This window comes from Ctenopharyngodon idella, chromosome 1, assembly GCF_019924925.1.
Source record: "Ctenopharyngodon idella isolate HZGC_01 chromosome 1, HZGC01, whole genome shotgun sequence".
NCBI classification, from domain to species: domain Eukaryota; kingdom Metazoa; phylum Chordata; class Actinopteri; order Cypriniformes; family Xenocyprididae; genus Ctenopharyngodon; species Ctenopharyngodon idella.
The window spans coordinates 18,313,790-18,330,645 of record NC_067220.1 but is presented as its reverse complement, the minus strand read 5'-3'; the positions used below and the strand labels follow the sequence as shown (position 1 = coordinate 18,330,645).

The 16,856-nt window shown below is 37.6% G+C and overlaps 1 protein-coding gene across 2 annotated transcripts in view; it reads right to left on the bottom strand.

Annotated features, from left to right (window-relative positions):
* The window catches only part of rnf38 (ring finger protein 38), a 36,040-nt gene that overhangs the window by 10,694 nt on the left and 8,490 nt on the right, over window positions 1–16,856 (bottom strand). For both annotated transcript variants that reach the window (XM_051892039.1, XM_051892050.1), the window contains exon 3: window positions 7,345–7,406. In XM_051892039.1, the coding sequence (XP_051747999.1) occupies window positions 7,345–7,406 (62 nt within the window). The remainder of the gene's footprint in view (window positions 1–7,344; window positions 7,407–16,856) is intronic.

Below are 16,856 nucleotides of genomic sequence, written 5' to 3'. Positions count from 1 at the left end.
TAACATGGTCTTTTGCAACTTCATTTCCCATCTAATCTATACTATCCCAGAAATGACGTGCCACGAGTACCAGAACTGCTAAGCCATGTCTCTGACAATATTAAATAAAAGGTAAATATTAAAAGATTAATGAGGGATATCTTTTTTTATTATTGATCATGCTTCATTAGGTTGCGTACAAAAAAATAAAATAAAACATAATAATAATATAAAGATGGCGATATTTTGTACATTCTGTTTTTTTTAAGAAATTAACAATTTTATTCAGCAAAGATGCATTAAATTAATCAAAGGTGACAGGTAAAGACATTTATAATGTTACAAAAAAAAAAAAAAAAATGTATATTTTAAATAAATGCTGTTCTTTTGAAGTATATATCAAAGAATCCTGAAAAAAGGATCACAGATTCCACCAAAATATTAAGCAGCTGTTTCAACCTTGATAATAATAAGAAATGTTTCTTGAGCATCAAATTTTGGTAATGGCTGTTAAAAATTCACTGAAAATGTACTGTATTTTTGATCAAATAAATGCATCCTCTAAAATCTTATTGACCACATATTTTTGAATGGTAGAATATAAATCAAGTTTTTATTTAAAAATTTTTTTTTAATTTATAAATAAATTAGATGTCAAATAGAACTTTATTCATCACTGACTGATAAACAAGAGTCTGGGTGTTTTAATAGTGTTGATATTTAAATCTCACAAGTTATACTTTAACTTTGTTAGCTTAATTATTTTAAATTATCAACTAAAAATGAATAACCATTGAATAGTGGACAAGAAACATAAACTGTTTTCTCACCACATTCATACTACAAACAGAAATAATCAAAACTGCCTTCCAAAAACTTTACTAGATTCCGATGGTACTGTACAATACACCCAGAACGATCAAATCACTGAAACCAAAAAACAAGCCAACCATCCCGCCGTTCTGAATTCTTCATGGGAAATTCATTTTATATACGGACACAGTGATTTACTAGACCAGGGCCTTGGAAAGTTGAAGATGTCATTTTCAGCACAGCTATGGAAGTTTTAACAGCCTTGTTCTAAAATTGGATATTAAAACTACAAGCGTGTTGAAATGCCTCTCCTGTTCTGACGGCCATATGGTCACACTGTCGGCCTGTATGACAACTTTATAATGAACATTCTGGTTCTTTCCACTGTGGTGTGACTACACTTAAAATGACTTCATAAGAAACAGTCGCAACAATTACACAGCTGGCCATTACTTTTATGAAAGTGTGATTCTCGGACTTGAGGATTTTGTACATGGAATATAGTTCTTCAAAAGACAATAAATAAATAAATAAATAAATAAAATAAATAAACAAATAAATATAGTACCATGTTATGCATGTATGTCAGGGCTGTCAATTAACTTTTTTCATAGCTAATGCATTCAGTTCATTTCACACATATGAGTTCAGACAAAACTCCTACTAGTCTTCCCTCAGACCTTCAGTTTCTTCAGAGCCATGAGAGGAGGTCAAGGGAGAGGAAGGTGAAGGGAAGGATGAGAAACTGGAACTGGAGGAGGAGGGGGGGGGGAGTGGATGGATGGACGGGAGGCAGAGATGGGGGGAGGACAGGAGTGATGCCTCAGGGGGCAGCAGGGTGGGGCTGAGAGGGGGAAAGTGCAGGACTGAAAATGATGAACTATGAACAGCGCCTGGAACACAGCCTCAGGACATTTAAACAACCACCCGAAAACAGTAACTGTCAGCACACACGGATGGACACTATACTCAAACTATCCTAAACCAGTCATTTAAATGTTAAATATTCAACATATAATGTGTTATATATTATTGCTGGTATGATAATACAAAGACCATGGAACATTTTAACATATAGGGAACAGGGATCATATATAAATACAATAAAATAAATGTTATTTTGATATTATTATTAAAACAGTCTCATTTACATAATAATAATAATAATAATAATAATAATAATAGTGTTATTATAGATTAACCCTAATATAACTTAAATAATATTACACTGTAGTTACAATTAAACATTATAATTATTATATATATTAAAAGTGTATTATATATATCATATATTATATGAACTTATTATAATTAGTCATAATTACTATAGACTAACCCTAATATTATAATTATTATATATAGCATTACATTTATTGCATTATATAACTTGTTATAATTATAACTAGTCATACACACGTATGTATGTGTGTGTGTGTGATATATTTTGATGACAATGTAGATTTATTTAAAAAAAAAAAAAAAAAAAAAAATCCCAAATAAGGAAATTTGTCAAGTGACCCTAAAGGCTGTTTGTCCTCAACTTACAGCTAAGTAAACACACCTACATACATACGCAAATTACAAAGCATTTAAGGAAAAACAAAAATGCACAAATGCACGTAAAGGCACAGGATCACACCAGTACTTCAGGACAAAGCCAGACCGCAACCAAGATGCATGACACAAACACATACAGACACACACATCTGTCCAAAACCCAGTCAGACAGGTCCATTAGTATGAAACATTAATGGGGTCGTACATCCGTGTTCGGTGGAGACGGTTGGGTGAGGGGTACGGAGAACAAAATCTGAACATGCATGCGGATTAACATGTTAGGAGAAGATTAGCAAAAACTTTTAACATACTCAGTGGTCTCACATTTTGACATTATTCATTGTAGCAGAGCATAAAATAGTCCTTAGTGCCACACGAGTACGAGAGAGCTCAACATCCTGCTTAAAAACTACAGCTCCAGGACCCGCCATCACATGCTCAACAAATACCAAGCCCTCTCTGCCTGGGGGGCCACACTATCTACAGGGAATAACCACTGCTATTGTGAGGGAGCTTGGCAAAGTGCTGAACACCCAGCCACTATATCCGTGCGATCTGAGAGCAGTCAGCACTACAGTGGATAACTAGGGCTGGGAATCATAAGGGATTTACAGATTCTGGTTCTGATACCAATACCAATTCAACTTAACAATTCTATGTTTGAGGAGCATTTATGTAAAAGCTGATTAACTCAACGGCCAGCTAACTCGACTACGCCACTAAAAATGAACATGTATGATTGGACAATAGCTTATACTAGTAGTACTGAACGATTTGGAGAAAATGATTTGACTTCAGATTTGAAATGCCGAGTTGAAAAACTCCAGGGCTCCGTCTGAAAGCTTTGGGAGCTGACTTGTTGCCTTGTCAGACAGTGACTTAGCAGGCAGCACGAAGGTACCTCAGGAAAATGATTTTAGATAGGCTTCTAAGGCAGCGTAACTGTTTAATTATCTACAACAAAGAGTGAGCTTTGGTGATAATCAAGCACTATAATAGTAATTACATGCTAGAAATAACATCAAAAGTGGAAAACGTTGGTCAAAAATGTACCGCAGCTTTCAGACGCCATCTTTATTTTTTAGCTCAAATTGCACGGAATGGAACGCACAGGATTGTGGGATATCAAAGGCAGTGAAGGTTACATGTATGCTGCCTTCAAAAATTGACCAGATGAAGGTATCTCAGGAGACAGGAAGTGAAGCTACCTTGGAATGCATCCTCCGAAGACAGCATTTTTCAGCTTTCGGATGCAGCCCAAGTTTACTTTGCTAGTTTGTAGTGCTCAAATTTGGCCCAACATTTTGTGGTATTTTTATTATTATTTTATAGTCCACATGACATAATTTATGATGCTGATTTCTACTCCTACTACTACTACTCCTACTCCTACTCCTACTCCTACTGGAATTATTAATTATGATCTGTGACAGGATACTTAAGGAAGGCCACCAAGAAGTGTGATTGAAATAATATTCATTAGCCAAGCCTTTATCATAATAGAGGTTGGACATTTACATCCAGAATTCCACAGAAATCTTCTGAAGGACAGAATCCAAGTGATATGGAACAAATTTTCTGTGGACCGATGTGAACAAGAATAAAGCAAGCTAACAGTTTGTGTGTTGCAAGCATAGGGAACTCCCTCTCTCGGATGACAACATTAACTATGGCATCAACTAAGTGTCACAATTCATAAAGTTGCTATAAAGCAAGATGACCACCAAGTGCAAGTGAAAGAAAAACAATATATAAACTAAAAGTTGGTACTTCTCAGTCTTAAGGTACTGATGTGTCCCTAGTGATTTTAACCAAAGTGACAAACAGTACACTTAGAAATCTGGGGTTAAATGCCTTGCAGAAGGGTACAATGGTGGTTATTCAGGGACTTCTCTTTTACCAGCTCAGATCTTTAACCACTACACTAAACCCCATCTGAATGCAATGTTTTTAGTCACAAAACTGCTACAATACAAATTCAGTACTATTTCCCTTAACTGGTAAATACCGTTTTTAACCGCTAAAAATTCCCAAGGTTTAATCAAATAAAAAATTGTTGGACAATGTCCAGTAAAAATATGAACACATACAATTGGGCAGGGGTGGGTCACAATGGTTGACTAGTCATCAACAGCTGACTAAATAAAAAAAAATATATATATATATTTTTATTGTTATTATTATTGTTGTTGTTGTTGTTGTTGTTGTTGTTGTTATTAAGGTTAAGCCATTGGGACCCATCCCATCCCATTAACAATACTAGTATAATAGTGGTGCAATCATAGATAGAACATTTACATGCTCTCAAATAACAGATGCATCTGGAAGGGAAATATGAAAGTACTGATCTGCACTACTTTGCTAGGCATCACGAGATGCCACATTTTCCAACCTCCCGAAACAACAATCAGCAGGAGATTCCACATCCTCACATGCCTAACCGAAGCACTGCTTTGATGTGAGAATCCACAATGTGCTTCTGTTTCAGTGTAATACTTTAATATTTAATAGGCTGAGTCTATAGAGTCCTTGCGCTGGGTGACTGCTCTTCAAACGCTGGGACTTTATGAAAGTGCTCAGAATAAGCGGGTCCCCCTCATCTCCTCCTCCGTCTCATTATTTTCCAGCCTTTCATTTCTCCTCCCTCTTTTCCTCCCTCTGACAGGCAAACCCATTTGAGGCCGCCTCTACATTCTACACCATAGAGAGCTTGTTTCTGCCTGTGCGGAAGCCTAGGAATGGACACACACACTCTCACACACGTCTCAGTTTCAGCACTCTATATTCAGGACCTCCCAAGAGCCAACACGTCCCGTTCTGCTGTTCATATAGACGGCCAGCAGCGAGCACAAAGCTTTCAAAACGGCTCCACACACCCCAAATATGCTTTGTTTAGTTCTGAACAGTCAGCACACACAGGATGAGACGCAGTTACCCACGGGCCCAAACACTCTATTCTGTTCTGTTGTGTGTGTGCGCGCGTGTGTGTGGTTGTGCTGTGTCTCTCTCTCTCACACACACACACACATTTGTCAAAAAACAGGAAACAGTAAGGGCTGTTGGCCTGGTTTCTTTTCTGCCACTAAGAGCTAAAGCAGCAAAAGCATTAAAGTTTTTTTATGGGGCAAAATCCTCTCAGAAAAAACAGACTACATTCCCTTAGTTTCATTCGGCCATAACTCAGTCTCTCGCTCGCACCAACATAGCCCCATCGGTCTTTTTCCACTCCCTTCATTTCGACAGCCATCCATTTCGACAGCCACTGTTCCCCTCTCTCCGTGTCCCACAGCTGGAGGTGAAATCATTAGTGCCCCCGCTCCCCCTTTCCATGCTTTCCTCTTCCTCCCTCTCTCACATCATCCCTTCTTCCTCTCCCGCCGCCCGCTCGCATTCCTCCCCCTCCCCCTTTCCCTCCCTCACAGGGCCGGGTCCGCCCCCAGAGGCCATTTCGGCCAATCACAGAGCTGCAGTCAGCTAGCCCTCCTCCTCCCTTTGACTGTAAACACCGTGGAGTAAAAACTGAGCAGGAACTGCCTTTTGTTTTTTTGCACCGTCTACCCTCCCTCTCGCTCTTGATTTTAAAAGGCCAGCAATGACAGAACACCATATTTCCCAAACACATGTACCAGAACAGTTCTTTGAATGTGTATGTTGGTTACAGATTTATGATATTGAGTTTCTGAAGATGAAAAACCAGCAATAGTCTTGGTACAAAATAAGCCACATACAGTGACCCCAAAATGTATTTGGACACTCAAAGCAAGTGTATAATGACAAAAATATTAGCAATATTTAGTCCATAAGCAATCCATTTTTAAGTTGATTTCCCCAAAAAATAGTTCTGTGCCATCAAAACAATGCACTGTTTTTTGAAATTGTTCACTGTTCATATTCATTCATAATATATCAATAATTCTTTATATTACACTACCATTCAAACGTTTAGGGTCAGTAAGATCAAAAATACAGTACATATTCCATTTCATTGCAATTTACTTAAGGTTGAAACTTTCAGCAGCCATTACTCCAGTCAGAAATCATTCTAACATGCTGATTTGGTCCTCAAACATTTCTTATCAATGCTAAAACAGATGTGCTGCTAAATATTTTTGTAGAAACCATGATACATTTTTTCAGGATTCTTTATTGAACAGAACAAAAGCATTTACAACCTTTTGTATTAAAAACTTGTATTATTTATTGACACTTTTGATCAATTTAAAAGATTCATGCTGAATAAAAGTAATAAGAAAAAAAAAAAAAGAAAAAAAAATGTACTGACCCCAAACTTTTGAATGGAATATGTAGAAATTAATGCAATCCAATAGCTGGACTTAAAAGGGATAATTCACCGAGAAAAAAAAAAAAAAAAAAAAAAAAAAATGAAAAAAATGAAAATTTTGTTATCACTTGCTCACCATTATGTTGTTCTAAACCTGTATGAGTTTCTTTCTTCTGTTGAACACAAAAGAAGATATTTTGATGAATGTTGGTAATCAAACAGTTGATGGTACCCATTGACTTCCATAATAAAAAAAATAAAAATAAAAAAATACTATGGAAGTCAATGGTTACCATCAACTGTTTGATTACCAACATTCTTCTTTTGATACTCATACAGGTTTGGAACAACATAAGGGTGTGTAAGTGATGACACAATTTTAATTTTTGGGTGAACTATCCCTTTAAGGTTATTTTTAAAAACCAATTCTAAAGAAACATTTCTCTCATTTTTTATAAAATACTACTGACAAAAATTTAACTACACATTGTTTTATGAACAGTTACCAGTAAGGAACTACGCTGATTTAAATCTCATAAGCAATAAGCTAGAAGCAGTATGTGTTTGAACCACTAAATAGAACTGACTCAAAAGAGTCACTAGTTGGAGAATCAGAGTACACCAGTTGTGTACAGCTTGCAATCCTCTGCAAAAGTCAATTTGGCTGATTGTTAGTCTACATTAGTAACCGGCTATAAGTAGTGATGCCTTACCTTGTCAGTGGGGTCTGCACATGCATGCTCTGAATGATAGTGGTATACTCCTCCCATTGCACCTAGAGACAGCACAAGAACAGTTAACTCAACAGCCAAGTGTATTGAAGCAGCTATAATACTATAATCATGCGATGCAGCAAAATTATTTACAACTTGTATGCCATGTTTGGCAGTCAACATTTTCAACAGGTCCAAAAACAGACTCTTGATCCAGCAGCTTTACAGGATATCGGCAGCATGTTGAGACATCTGGGCACTACTTTAATCTTGCCTGGTGTGTTATTACAATAAATGTAATCACAATCACCATCATATAATCACATTCACACACCCCAAATGATCTCTATACCGTTTAATGCTGTAGTATAAGCTCCTGTAATACTGTATTAGAATTGTTGTTTAAAGGATAAATCGTATTTACTTGAGTCAATCTTGCTAATTAACGATAAATGTGCTCTAGATGTTTCTACAGTAAATGTTTGTCCATTGATGATGACGACATGTTATTGTTGTGATGGAATGAGAGAGAGAGAGTGAGAGAGAGACGATAAATACATTAATCCTAGATTATAGTATGGTGCTTTCATGACAACACATCCAAAGCCTTTTGTTTTCTTTGGGTCTTTGTTTTTGTGTTTCGAATTTTTTTTTTCCCTGTCTGTGTTTGTTTGCGTGTTTCCAGTGTCTCTGTGAACGTTTCATCAGACGAGCACAGGATTACCCTTGAACACTCCAAAAAAAAAAAAAAAAAAAAAAACTCTCCAAGGACAAGGACGCTTGTGTGTATGAGCGAGGAGTGTGTGAAGTGCCCACAAAAAAAGCTTTTTATTTGAACTCATGCTTCTATTTTTTTCTGTCACCATAAGTTCTTTTTAGTCTCTTTTCTCTCAATGACAGAGAGCGAGTGAGTGAAGCAAGGAGTGACTGACGACTCCGAGATAACAGGGAGAGAGAGGGAGCGAGAGAGAGAGAGAGAGGAGCGAGAGAGAGAGAGAGAGAGAGAGAGAGCGAGAGAGAGAGAGAGAGAGAGCGAGAGAGAGAGAGAGCGCGAGAGAGAGAGAGAGCGCGAGAGAGAGAGAGCGAGAGAGAGAGAGAGAGAGAGAGAGAAACCTGGGTATGAGGAGGATATTGACAGCGCACAAGCGAACACAAACCATATCATTCACAACCAACTACTCAACAACCATCTCAAACAACCGATTAATCCATCCAAATTGAGACGGACTAGTTTATCAAGAGTTTAAATTTTGAATATTTTTAGCAATGGTGCATTAAAGGGAATTAATTAACTACTGAAAGGGTTTTAGTATCCCGGACAGCATGATGCACACTTTAGTGTGATACAAGTCTTAAAGTAACTGGAGGCATGCTTAAAAGTTGTGTCGAGCAAACGCAAACATTTTGATAATGAACGCAAAGTTTCTCAGGAATACGCAAACATCTTGCGAGCAAACGCAAAGTTTCTCGAGAGAACGCAAACATTTTATTAATGAACGCAAAGTTTCTCAGGGGAACGTAAATATTTTGAGAATGAAGGCAAAGTTTCTCGGGGGAACAAATATTTTGAGAATGAATGCAAAGTTTCTCAGGGGAATGCCAACATCTTGCGAATGAATGCAAAGTTTCTCGGGGGAATGCAAACATTGAGAATGAAGGCAAAGTTTCTCAGAAAAACGCAAACATTTTGAGAACGAACAAAGTTTCTCAGGGGAACGCAAACATCTTGCGAGTGAACGCAAAGTTTCTCAGGGGAACGCAAATATTTTGATAATGAACGCAAAGTTTCTCAGGAAAACGCAAACATCTTGCGGGCAAACGTAAAATTTCTCAGAGAAACGCAAACATTTTGAGAACGAACGCAAAGTTTCTCAGGGGAACGCAAACATTTTATTAATGAACCGTTTCTCAGGGGAACGCAAACATCTTGCGAGCGAACGCAAAGTTTCTCAGGGGAACGCAAATATTTTATTAATGAACGCAAAGTTTCTCAGGGGAACGCAAATATTTTGCGAGCGAACGCAAAGTTTCTCAGAGAAACACAAACATTTTAATAATGAACGCAAAGTTTCTCAGGGGAACGCAAACATCTTGCGAGCGAACGCAAAGTTTCTCAGGGGAACGCAAACATTTTATTAATGAACGCAAAGTTTCTCAGGGGAACGCAAATATTTTGAGAACGAACGCAAAGTTTCTCAGGGGAACGCAAACATTTTGAGAACGAATGCAAAGTTTCTCAGGGGAACGCAAACATTTTATTAATGAACCAATTCTCAGGGGAACGCAAACATTTTGAGAATGATCGCAAAGTTTCTCAGGGGAATGCAAACATCTTGTGAGCAAAAGCAAAGTTTCTCAGAGAAACGCAAATATTTTGAGAACGAACGCAAAGTTTCTCAGGGGAACACAAATATTTTGACAATGAACGCAAAGTTTCTCAGGGGAACGCAAATATTTTAACAATGAACGCAAAGTTTCTCAGGAAAACGCAAACATCTTGCGAGCAAACGCAAACATCTTGCGAGCAAACGCAAAGTTTCAAAGAGAAACGCAAATGTTTTGAGAATGATCGCAAAGTTTCTCAGGGGAACACAAACATCTTGCAAGAGAACACAAAGTTTCTGGGGGAAATGTAAAACATTTACAAGAGAACGCAAAAGCATTGACACATTTTTCCTCCCATCTCATATTTTTTCCATTACCATGTTCCTTTAGGGGCTTTGTACACTGCAGAATAATAATAATAATAATAATAATAAAAGACCAAGCAAATAGAAAACATTAAGAAAATCTGAAAACATTCTTAATACGGAAATTAGGTGTGTTTTTGAAATAACCCAAAGAAGGATATAATGTAAATCTGGTTGTCACTCCCGAACTTTGTGTGTACAAAAAAAAAAAAAAAAAAAAAAAAAAAAATTGCACTCAGAAGAGGAGTGAGACTCATATTTAGCCTCATATTTAGTGTGTATGTGGCCTGTCTCTGTGCCTGACTGTTACTAATTAAACCATTGTTAATCTACCAGACAGACGAGTCTCATCAACTAGAGATGTCTTTGCACTAAAAGGTACATTTTCATGCTGACAGAATCATGTTTCTAGTGACAGAAACATAATAAAATATCTGACAGACTAACAAATTTCTTGCAGAGTAATGTTGATTTCAGTTTCTCAATATTTAAAGCCTTCTGTAGTCATGCCAGCCGTTACTATGGGCAACTAAATATCTGAGAAAAAAAAAAGCAATAAACTGTGCGGCATTTACAAAGTTTGTAGCACAGCATCTCACTGCTCCAGTTTGACAGATTTTGTAAATAAATAAATCAGAACATCTAATAAATTTTATTTTCTTTGCATATACATAGCTAAAATAGATCTTAATATTTTGCGCTGGCCAGTCAAAATGTTAAGCCCTATTATAAAAGGTCGCTAAATAAAACTGGACAGATAAAGACAGTTTCAGTCAGAATCATTCATAACCTTCCTTCTGAAGTCTGGCTGCGCCATTTGTGTGTAAGTTTTCCTGTGGTTGTTCTGTTCAACTGTGGCAACACTGACGCATTTTCAGTCCACAGTAACAGGACAAACTCATCGATGACATGTTGTGAAGGATACAAGGGGTACATGATGTAAGAGACACCAAATGACCGGTACACACACATTTGCGATGATAATGAAGGAAAAGGCTAGAAGGGGGAAGGAGGGAGAGAGGAAGAGAAAGAGGCCCACAGAGGGAAAGAACAAGAATAAACCTTGAATTGAACTGCAAGCAAGACACACTCTGCAGAAGACAGTGACACACTGACTGGGACAGAGAGTCATCTATTCATTTTTAAAAGAACAGTCAATAGAGGGAACAACAAACGTTATACACCTCTGACTAATACACAATACAGTCACAGGTCTCTATCGTGCATTTGCCACAAATTCAGTCACAATCATCACTATACTGATGCATCCTGATGCACTTGAATCGTGATATATAACTATGTGAGGTACTTGGTGATACCCATAAATATTTCTTATTGATTATTAAATTGTATTTTAATAAATGTAACTAAATTAAAAATTATTACATTTATTTACATAAATATATTGCTGATTTGCTCATTATGCTGATTTGGTGCTCAAGAAACATTTCTTATTCTTAACAATGTTGAAAATGTTTGTGCTACTTGATATTTTTGTGAAAACCATGCTATTTTTTCAGGATTCATTGATTAACAAAGTTCAAAAGAATAGCAGAAAAAGAAATAGAAACTTTTATCAATTTAACGCATCCTTGCCGAATATTTTTAAATTACTGACAAATTACAAAATTAATGGCAAACTTTTTAACAGTGGTGTAAATTACATTAAAATACAGTTTACAGTTATTGTGAAACTGCACCTGTCACAACAACTAAGAAAACAGTGATTTTGTAATCATAAAATATAGAATATATATTCTCACGAGTGTCATGGTGGACGAGCAAACCCACCATATTTTTTATAGATACTATTGTTATTTTGTAACAGAATGTAGTTTTAAGAGTTTCTTGAATGTAGTCATTTAGACCTCAGATGTGCGATTTATATGTAAACATAGCACCTATTTGAAAATCTGTTTAGACGCTTTTGGAAATATGAGCTCCAGGCCATCAGCGGCCATTCAGTGCTCAAGTACCCGCAGAGAACAGTTTCATCTCGTCCAGTCCTTCGGGAATTTTATATTTATATTATTCAGACATCTTGAACATTTCATTCATTAATACAGTTTATTCACTATAGTTAAAAAAAAAAAAAAAAAATAGTAATAAAATATGACAAGATCTCTTAAACTGTGTCAGAAAAAGTGAATCTTAATTATGTCAGATAACACTTAAGCAAAACATGGTAAGGTCAAAGTGTCTGAATAATTTTTGGTTCCAAATTTTTATCAATTTTACTGGTAGTCCACTGTATGAAGAATTTTTGGGTATAATATGTCACAGTTTACTTTATTTTGCTATCCTCACTTACAAAAATGAACTATAGTTTCCTGCACCCACTAGTAAAAATATATCAAAAATATCTGAATAATTTTTGGTTTGACTGTAATAAATATATATATATATATATATATATATTACACACACACACACATATATTCAACAGCTACAATGCATGCTAGATGATGGTAAATTTACCACTGAAGCCAAGACAAACGTCTTCTTTATTTTGATGGTTTCAATTTGGATTGTGCATGTCACTGCCATCTGCGAGGGTCAGATGATCATACAGTTCAACTTAATCAGCAGATGGCCAGTAACTTGATGCAATTGCAACATGGTTTATTTATTTGTCAAAGCCAATTTTTACCTTCATCTGGTGCAGACAGATCATTTATTCTGGAATTCATTTCTCCACAAACCATCGAGAGGAGAGAAGAGGGGACCCTTGTGTCATTATGGGGGAAGGGGCCAATGAGAGGTGTCCTGAGTAATGTTATGGGAAGGAAAGAGATCCAGGAAAAATGAAGAGAAAGAGAGAGAGAGATACAGGGGACTGAGGCTTCCCCTCTCGGCTACTATTGATTTTTCTCTGAGCTTCAGAGTGCATCAGCTTTATCTGTCCATTCCTGCTCCTTTCCCTCCCGAGCCCATCTATCCATCGTTGGCTTCTACTGTCACACGATTCCAGGATCCTCTCACACTCCCCCCACACAGTACAAAAACAGACATATCTCTTCTTCTACATTATGGAGAATATTATGGAGAGAACAACAACAACAAAAAAAAAAAAAAAAAAAAAAAAGGGCAGTGACATTACTCTCCAGAAAACATTGACATTCATGAAGTTCTTCTGCCGTAGCACTTTGCATAAGAAATTTAAAAAGGGGCACAAACAGACAAAGGAAAATAAAGCAAAAGAGAGAGGGTGACAGCACTAATGTTGCCTTATTAATTTTAATATCTGCTATCAATTTAAAAATGAAAATTATTACATTGCAATGGTGTAAATAACAGTTATTTCAGTAATATTTATACACTATATATACACACAATATTATTTATATTATTCAGTTAAAAATATCTTAACTGAATAATTTTAAGGGTTTTTTTCCATCTAAAACTGATATTTTATTTTGTTTTATTTCAACTTTTTCAATTAATAAAAATGTTTTAATATTATTTAATTGTTATTTAATATTTAATTAATTATTTGTGATTATTCATTTTAATTATAATTATTATTATTATTTATTTTTTTATTGGGAGGAAAAAGGACAGATGGAGAGCTACAGTCTGTCTTTCAAAACAGCCAGGAAAAAAAAAAAAAAAAAAAAAAAAAAAAAGGAGGAAGGAAGGTCAGAGTTGGAAAAGTTGAGCCAACAGAGCGAGAGAGAGAGCGAGAGAGCGAGAGAGAGAGAGAGAGAGAGGGAGGAAGTAAGAGGAGTTTAAATGAGCGAGTTCAAGAGTGTGACAGAACATGAGCGAGAGAGAGAAAGATTTGGCTAATGTTTCTCAGCTTGGTTCAGCTTTCCCTCTCACCCCTCTCAGTTCTCCAACACACAAAGAAAGGGACGCCAGAAAGACGCACACATCTACTCCCTCTCTTTCTCTCACTCTCTCTTAATATGTAGTCTACCTCTCTCAACCTCTCAACAAATCTTCCACAGGCCACTTAAACACGCTTTGCTTTGGTCTGTCTTTTCCCAGTCTTTCTCTTCTTCAGACATGCATACAGAGATGGCTGAAGCTTGCCCGACAGTGACAAAACTGGTATTATAAGCCCCAATCTGTTCCCCTGCACTGAGCCTCTCAGTTAACCTGGGAAAAGATAGCATCTAGCAAATTTAACTCTTTGGCTGGCTCAAATCCCATTTACAGTAATAGGCTCTATAGAGTGACGCTGGGCTGGGACTAAAGTTGAATCTTGGTAAAGACTGACGTCAGATGTGAGATTTACACATAGACGAGAGGTCAATGCGGTTTGAGGGAAGCCACACTTATGCTTTGGTCTCCAACAAACACAAAGACCCAAGCACAGGATGGAGCTCCTATAAAGACAGGCACGGGAATGGAGTGTACCACAATGCCATTTGCTCCCAAGTGGATTCTACTCTGATGAACACTGGGCAAATCGAGTATGGAGTCAAGTCCTGATTTGCACCTATTCAGTAATGACAATGGATCAAAAGTCAGGATTGACTTTATTTACAGACAACGGACACAGAAACTATGCAGCGCAAGGACTTCTGGTGTTACTTTCAATTTTATAAAAAAAAAAAAAAAAAAAAAAGTCTCAAAGTCTTGAAGAAACCATCACAACCAAAAAAAATAATAATTATACACCGATCAGGCATAACATTATGACCACTGACAGGTAAAGTGAATATCACTGAATATCTCTTCATCATGGCACCTGTTAGTGGGTAGGATATATTAGGCAGCAAGTGGGTCAGAGCATCTTCAAAACCGCAGCTCTTGTGGGGTGTTTCCGGTCTGCAGTGGTCAGTATCTATCAAAAGTGGTCCAAGGAAGGAACAGTGGCGAACCAGCGACATAGGTCATGGGCGGCCAAGGCTCATTGATGCACGTGGGGATCGAAGGCTGGCCCGTGTGGTCCGATCCAACAGACGAGCTAATGTAGCTCAGATTGCTCAAGAAGTTAATGCTGGTTCTGGCATCTCAGTTTGTTGCGTATGGGGCTGCATAGCCGCAGACCAGTCAGGGTGCCCATGCTGACCCCTGTCCACCTCCGAAAGCGCCAACAGTGGGCACATGAGCATCAGAACTAGACCACAGAGCAATGGAAGAAGGTGGCCTGGTCTGATGAATCAAATTTTTTACATCACATGGATGGCTGGGTGCGTGTGCGTCGCTTACCTGGGGAACACATGGCACCAGGATGCACTATGGGAAAAACGCAAGCCAGCAGAGGCAGTGTGATGCTTTGGACAATGTTCTGCTGGGAAACCTTGGGTCCTGCCATCCATGTGGATGTTACTTTGACACGTACCTATTACCTAAGCATTGCTGCAGACCATGTACACCCTTTCATGGAAATGCTATTCCCTGGTGGTTGTGGTCTCTTTCAGCAGGATAATGCGCCCTGCAACAAAGCAAAAATGTTTCAGGAATGGTTTGTGGAGCACAACAAGTCTGAGGTGTTGACTTGGCCTCCAAATTCCCCTCAGTCATCTCAGTCCAATAGATCATCTGTGGGATGAGCTGAACAAACAAGTCCGATCCATGGAGGCTCCACCTCGCAACTTACAGGACTTAAAAGATCTGCTGCTAACATCTTGGAGCCAGATACCACAGCGCACCTTCAGGGGTCCAGTGGAGTCCATGCCTCGACAGGGTCAGGGCTGTTTTGGCAGCAAAAGGGGGACCAACACAATATTAGGAAGGTAATCATAATGTTATGCCTGATCGGTATGTATATAGTTAATGACCATAAGAATATACCGCAGTAGAGGAAACATTGGTTGATCATTGGCAAACTTCAGATAACTCCAGTTAAGCTGGTCAGCTTAAGACAATGCTGCATTTGGCTCATGACCCAAATCAAGCAGGTGTTTACTTTTTTGGTGAATTTTCTTCCAAAGAAATTTTAGAATTCAGTCCACTTTAAATGACAATATTTAAGAAAAAAAAAAAAAGGCAATTTCTAGAAAAATGCTGGCAGTCCAAAAGTTCAGAAAAAGTCGTAATTTAAGTGTGACCATTTTAACCCACTCTTTGACTTTGATTAAACAAGCCATTTTTTCCTACTGTACCTTTAACATCTGCTACATGCGAATAGGTCTTATGATTGGGTAACCTGTGCATGCTGCTGTAATTCATGCTGAACTTGCTCAATATTAATTGCTAAATGCGCCTTGATGCTAATGGTTGCGACTGATGACTTTTCAATGACCCATTTCTGCAGTTTATGTGCAGAAACCATCTGGGTGGACTAGAGCGGGATCTTATGCATAGTTCATCAAACTTATTTCAAAAGAGCAAGGGAAATGCTGTTCTTATTCACAAACAATTTGACTAAATGATTCGTTAACAGAATCATTAAGTAAAGTCAAAATTCTCATCTCTAGCATTAACTGACTATAGGTTTGCTGACCGGTCAGTTAGCACAGGCCTGCCGGTCGATACTCACGTCCAGATACAAAGTGGCGAGTAGAGTACTCAAAACGGAACTGTTGGAGAGGTTGCCTGGAGACGGACAAAAGCAGCCAAAACAAACAGACTCTTTTGTTATGAAAATGGAGTGTGAGAGTAAGTTTTTCAAAGAGTAACACAATAAGAATGTGTATGAGAGCTTTATGGCCCTGACCAGGTTCAGTCATTCATCTTTCCCTACCCCATGGGTTCCCTCATATCCATCTGACTACACATGTGATGAAGAAAACACAACTCCTGTCCATCTATAGCTCAAAGCTTGAGACGCTACTGATTGCATGAATGGACAGTAGTACCATTCATTCAAGCAAGAGACTATCATTTTACTTCTGACTATAATATGCAAAATTATAAAAACATCAAACT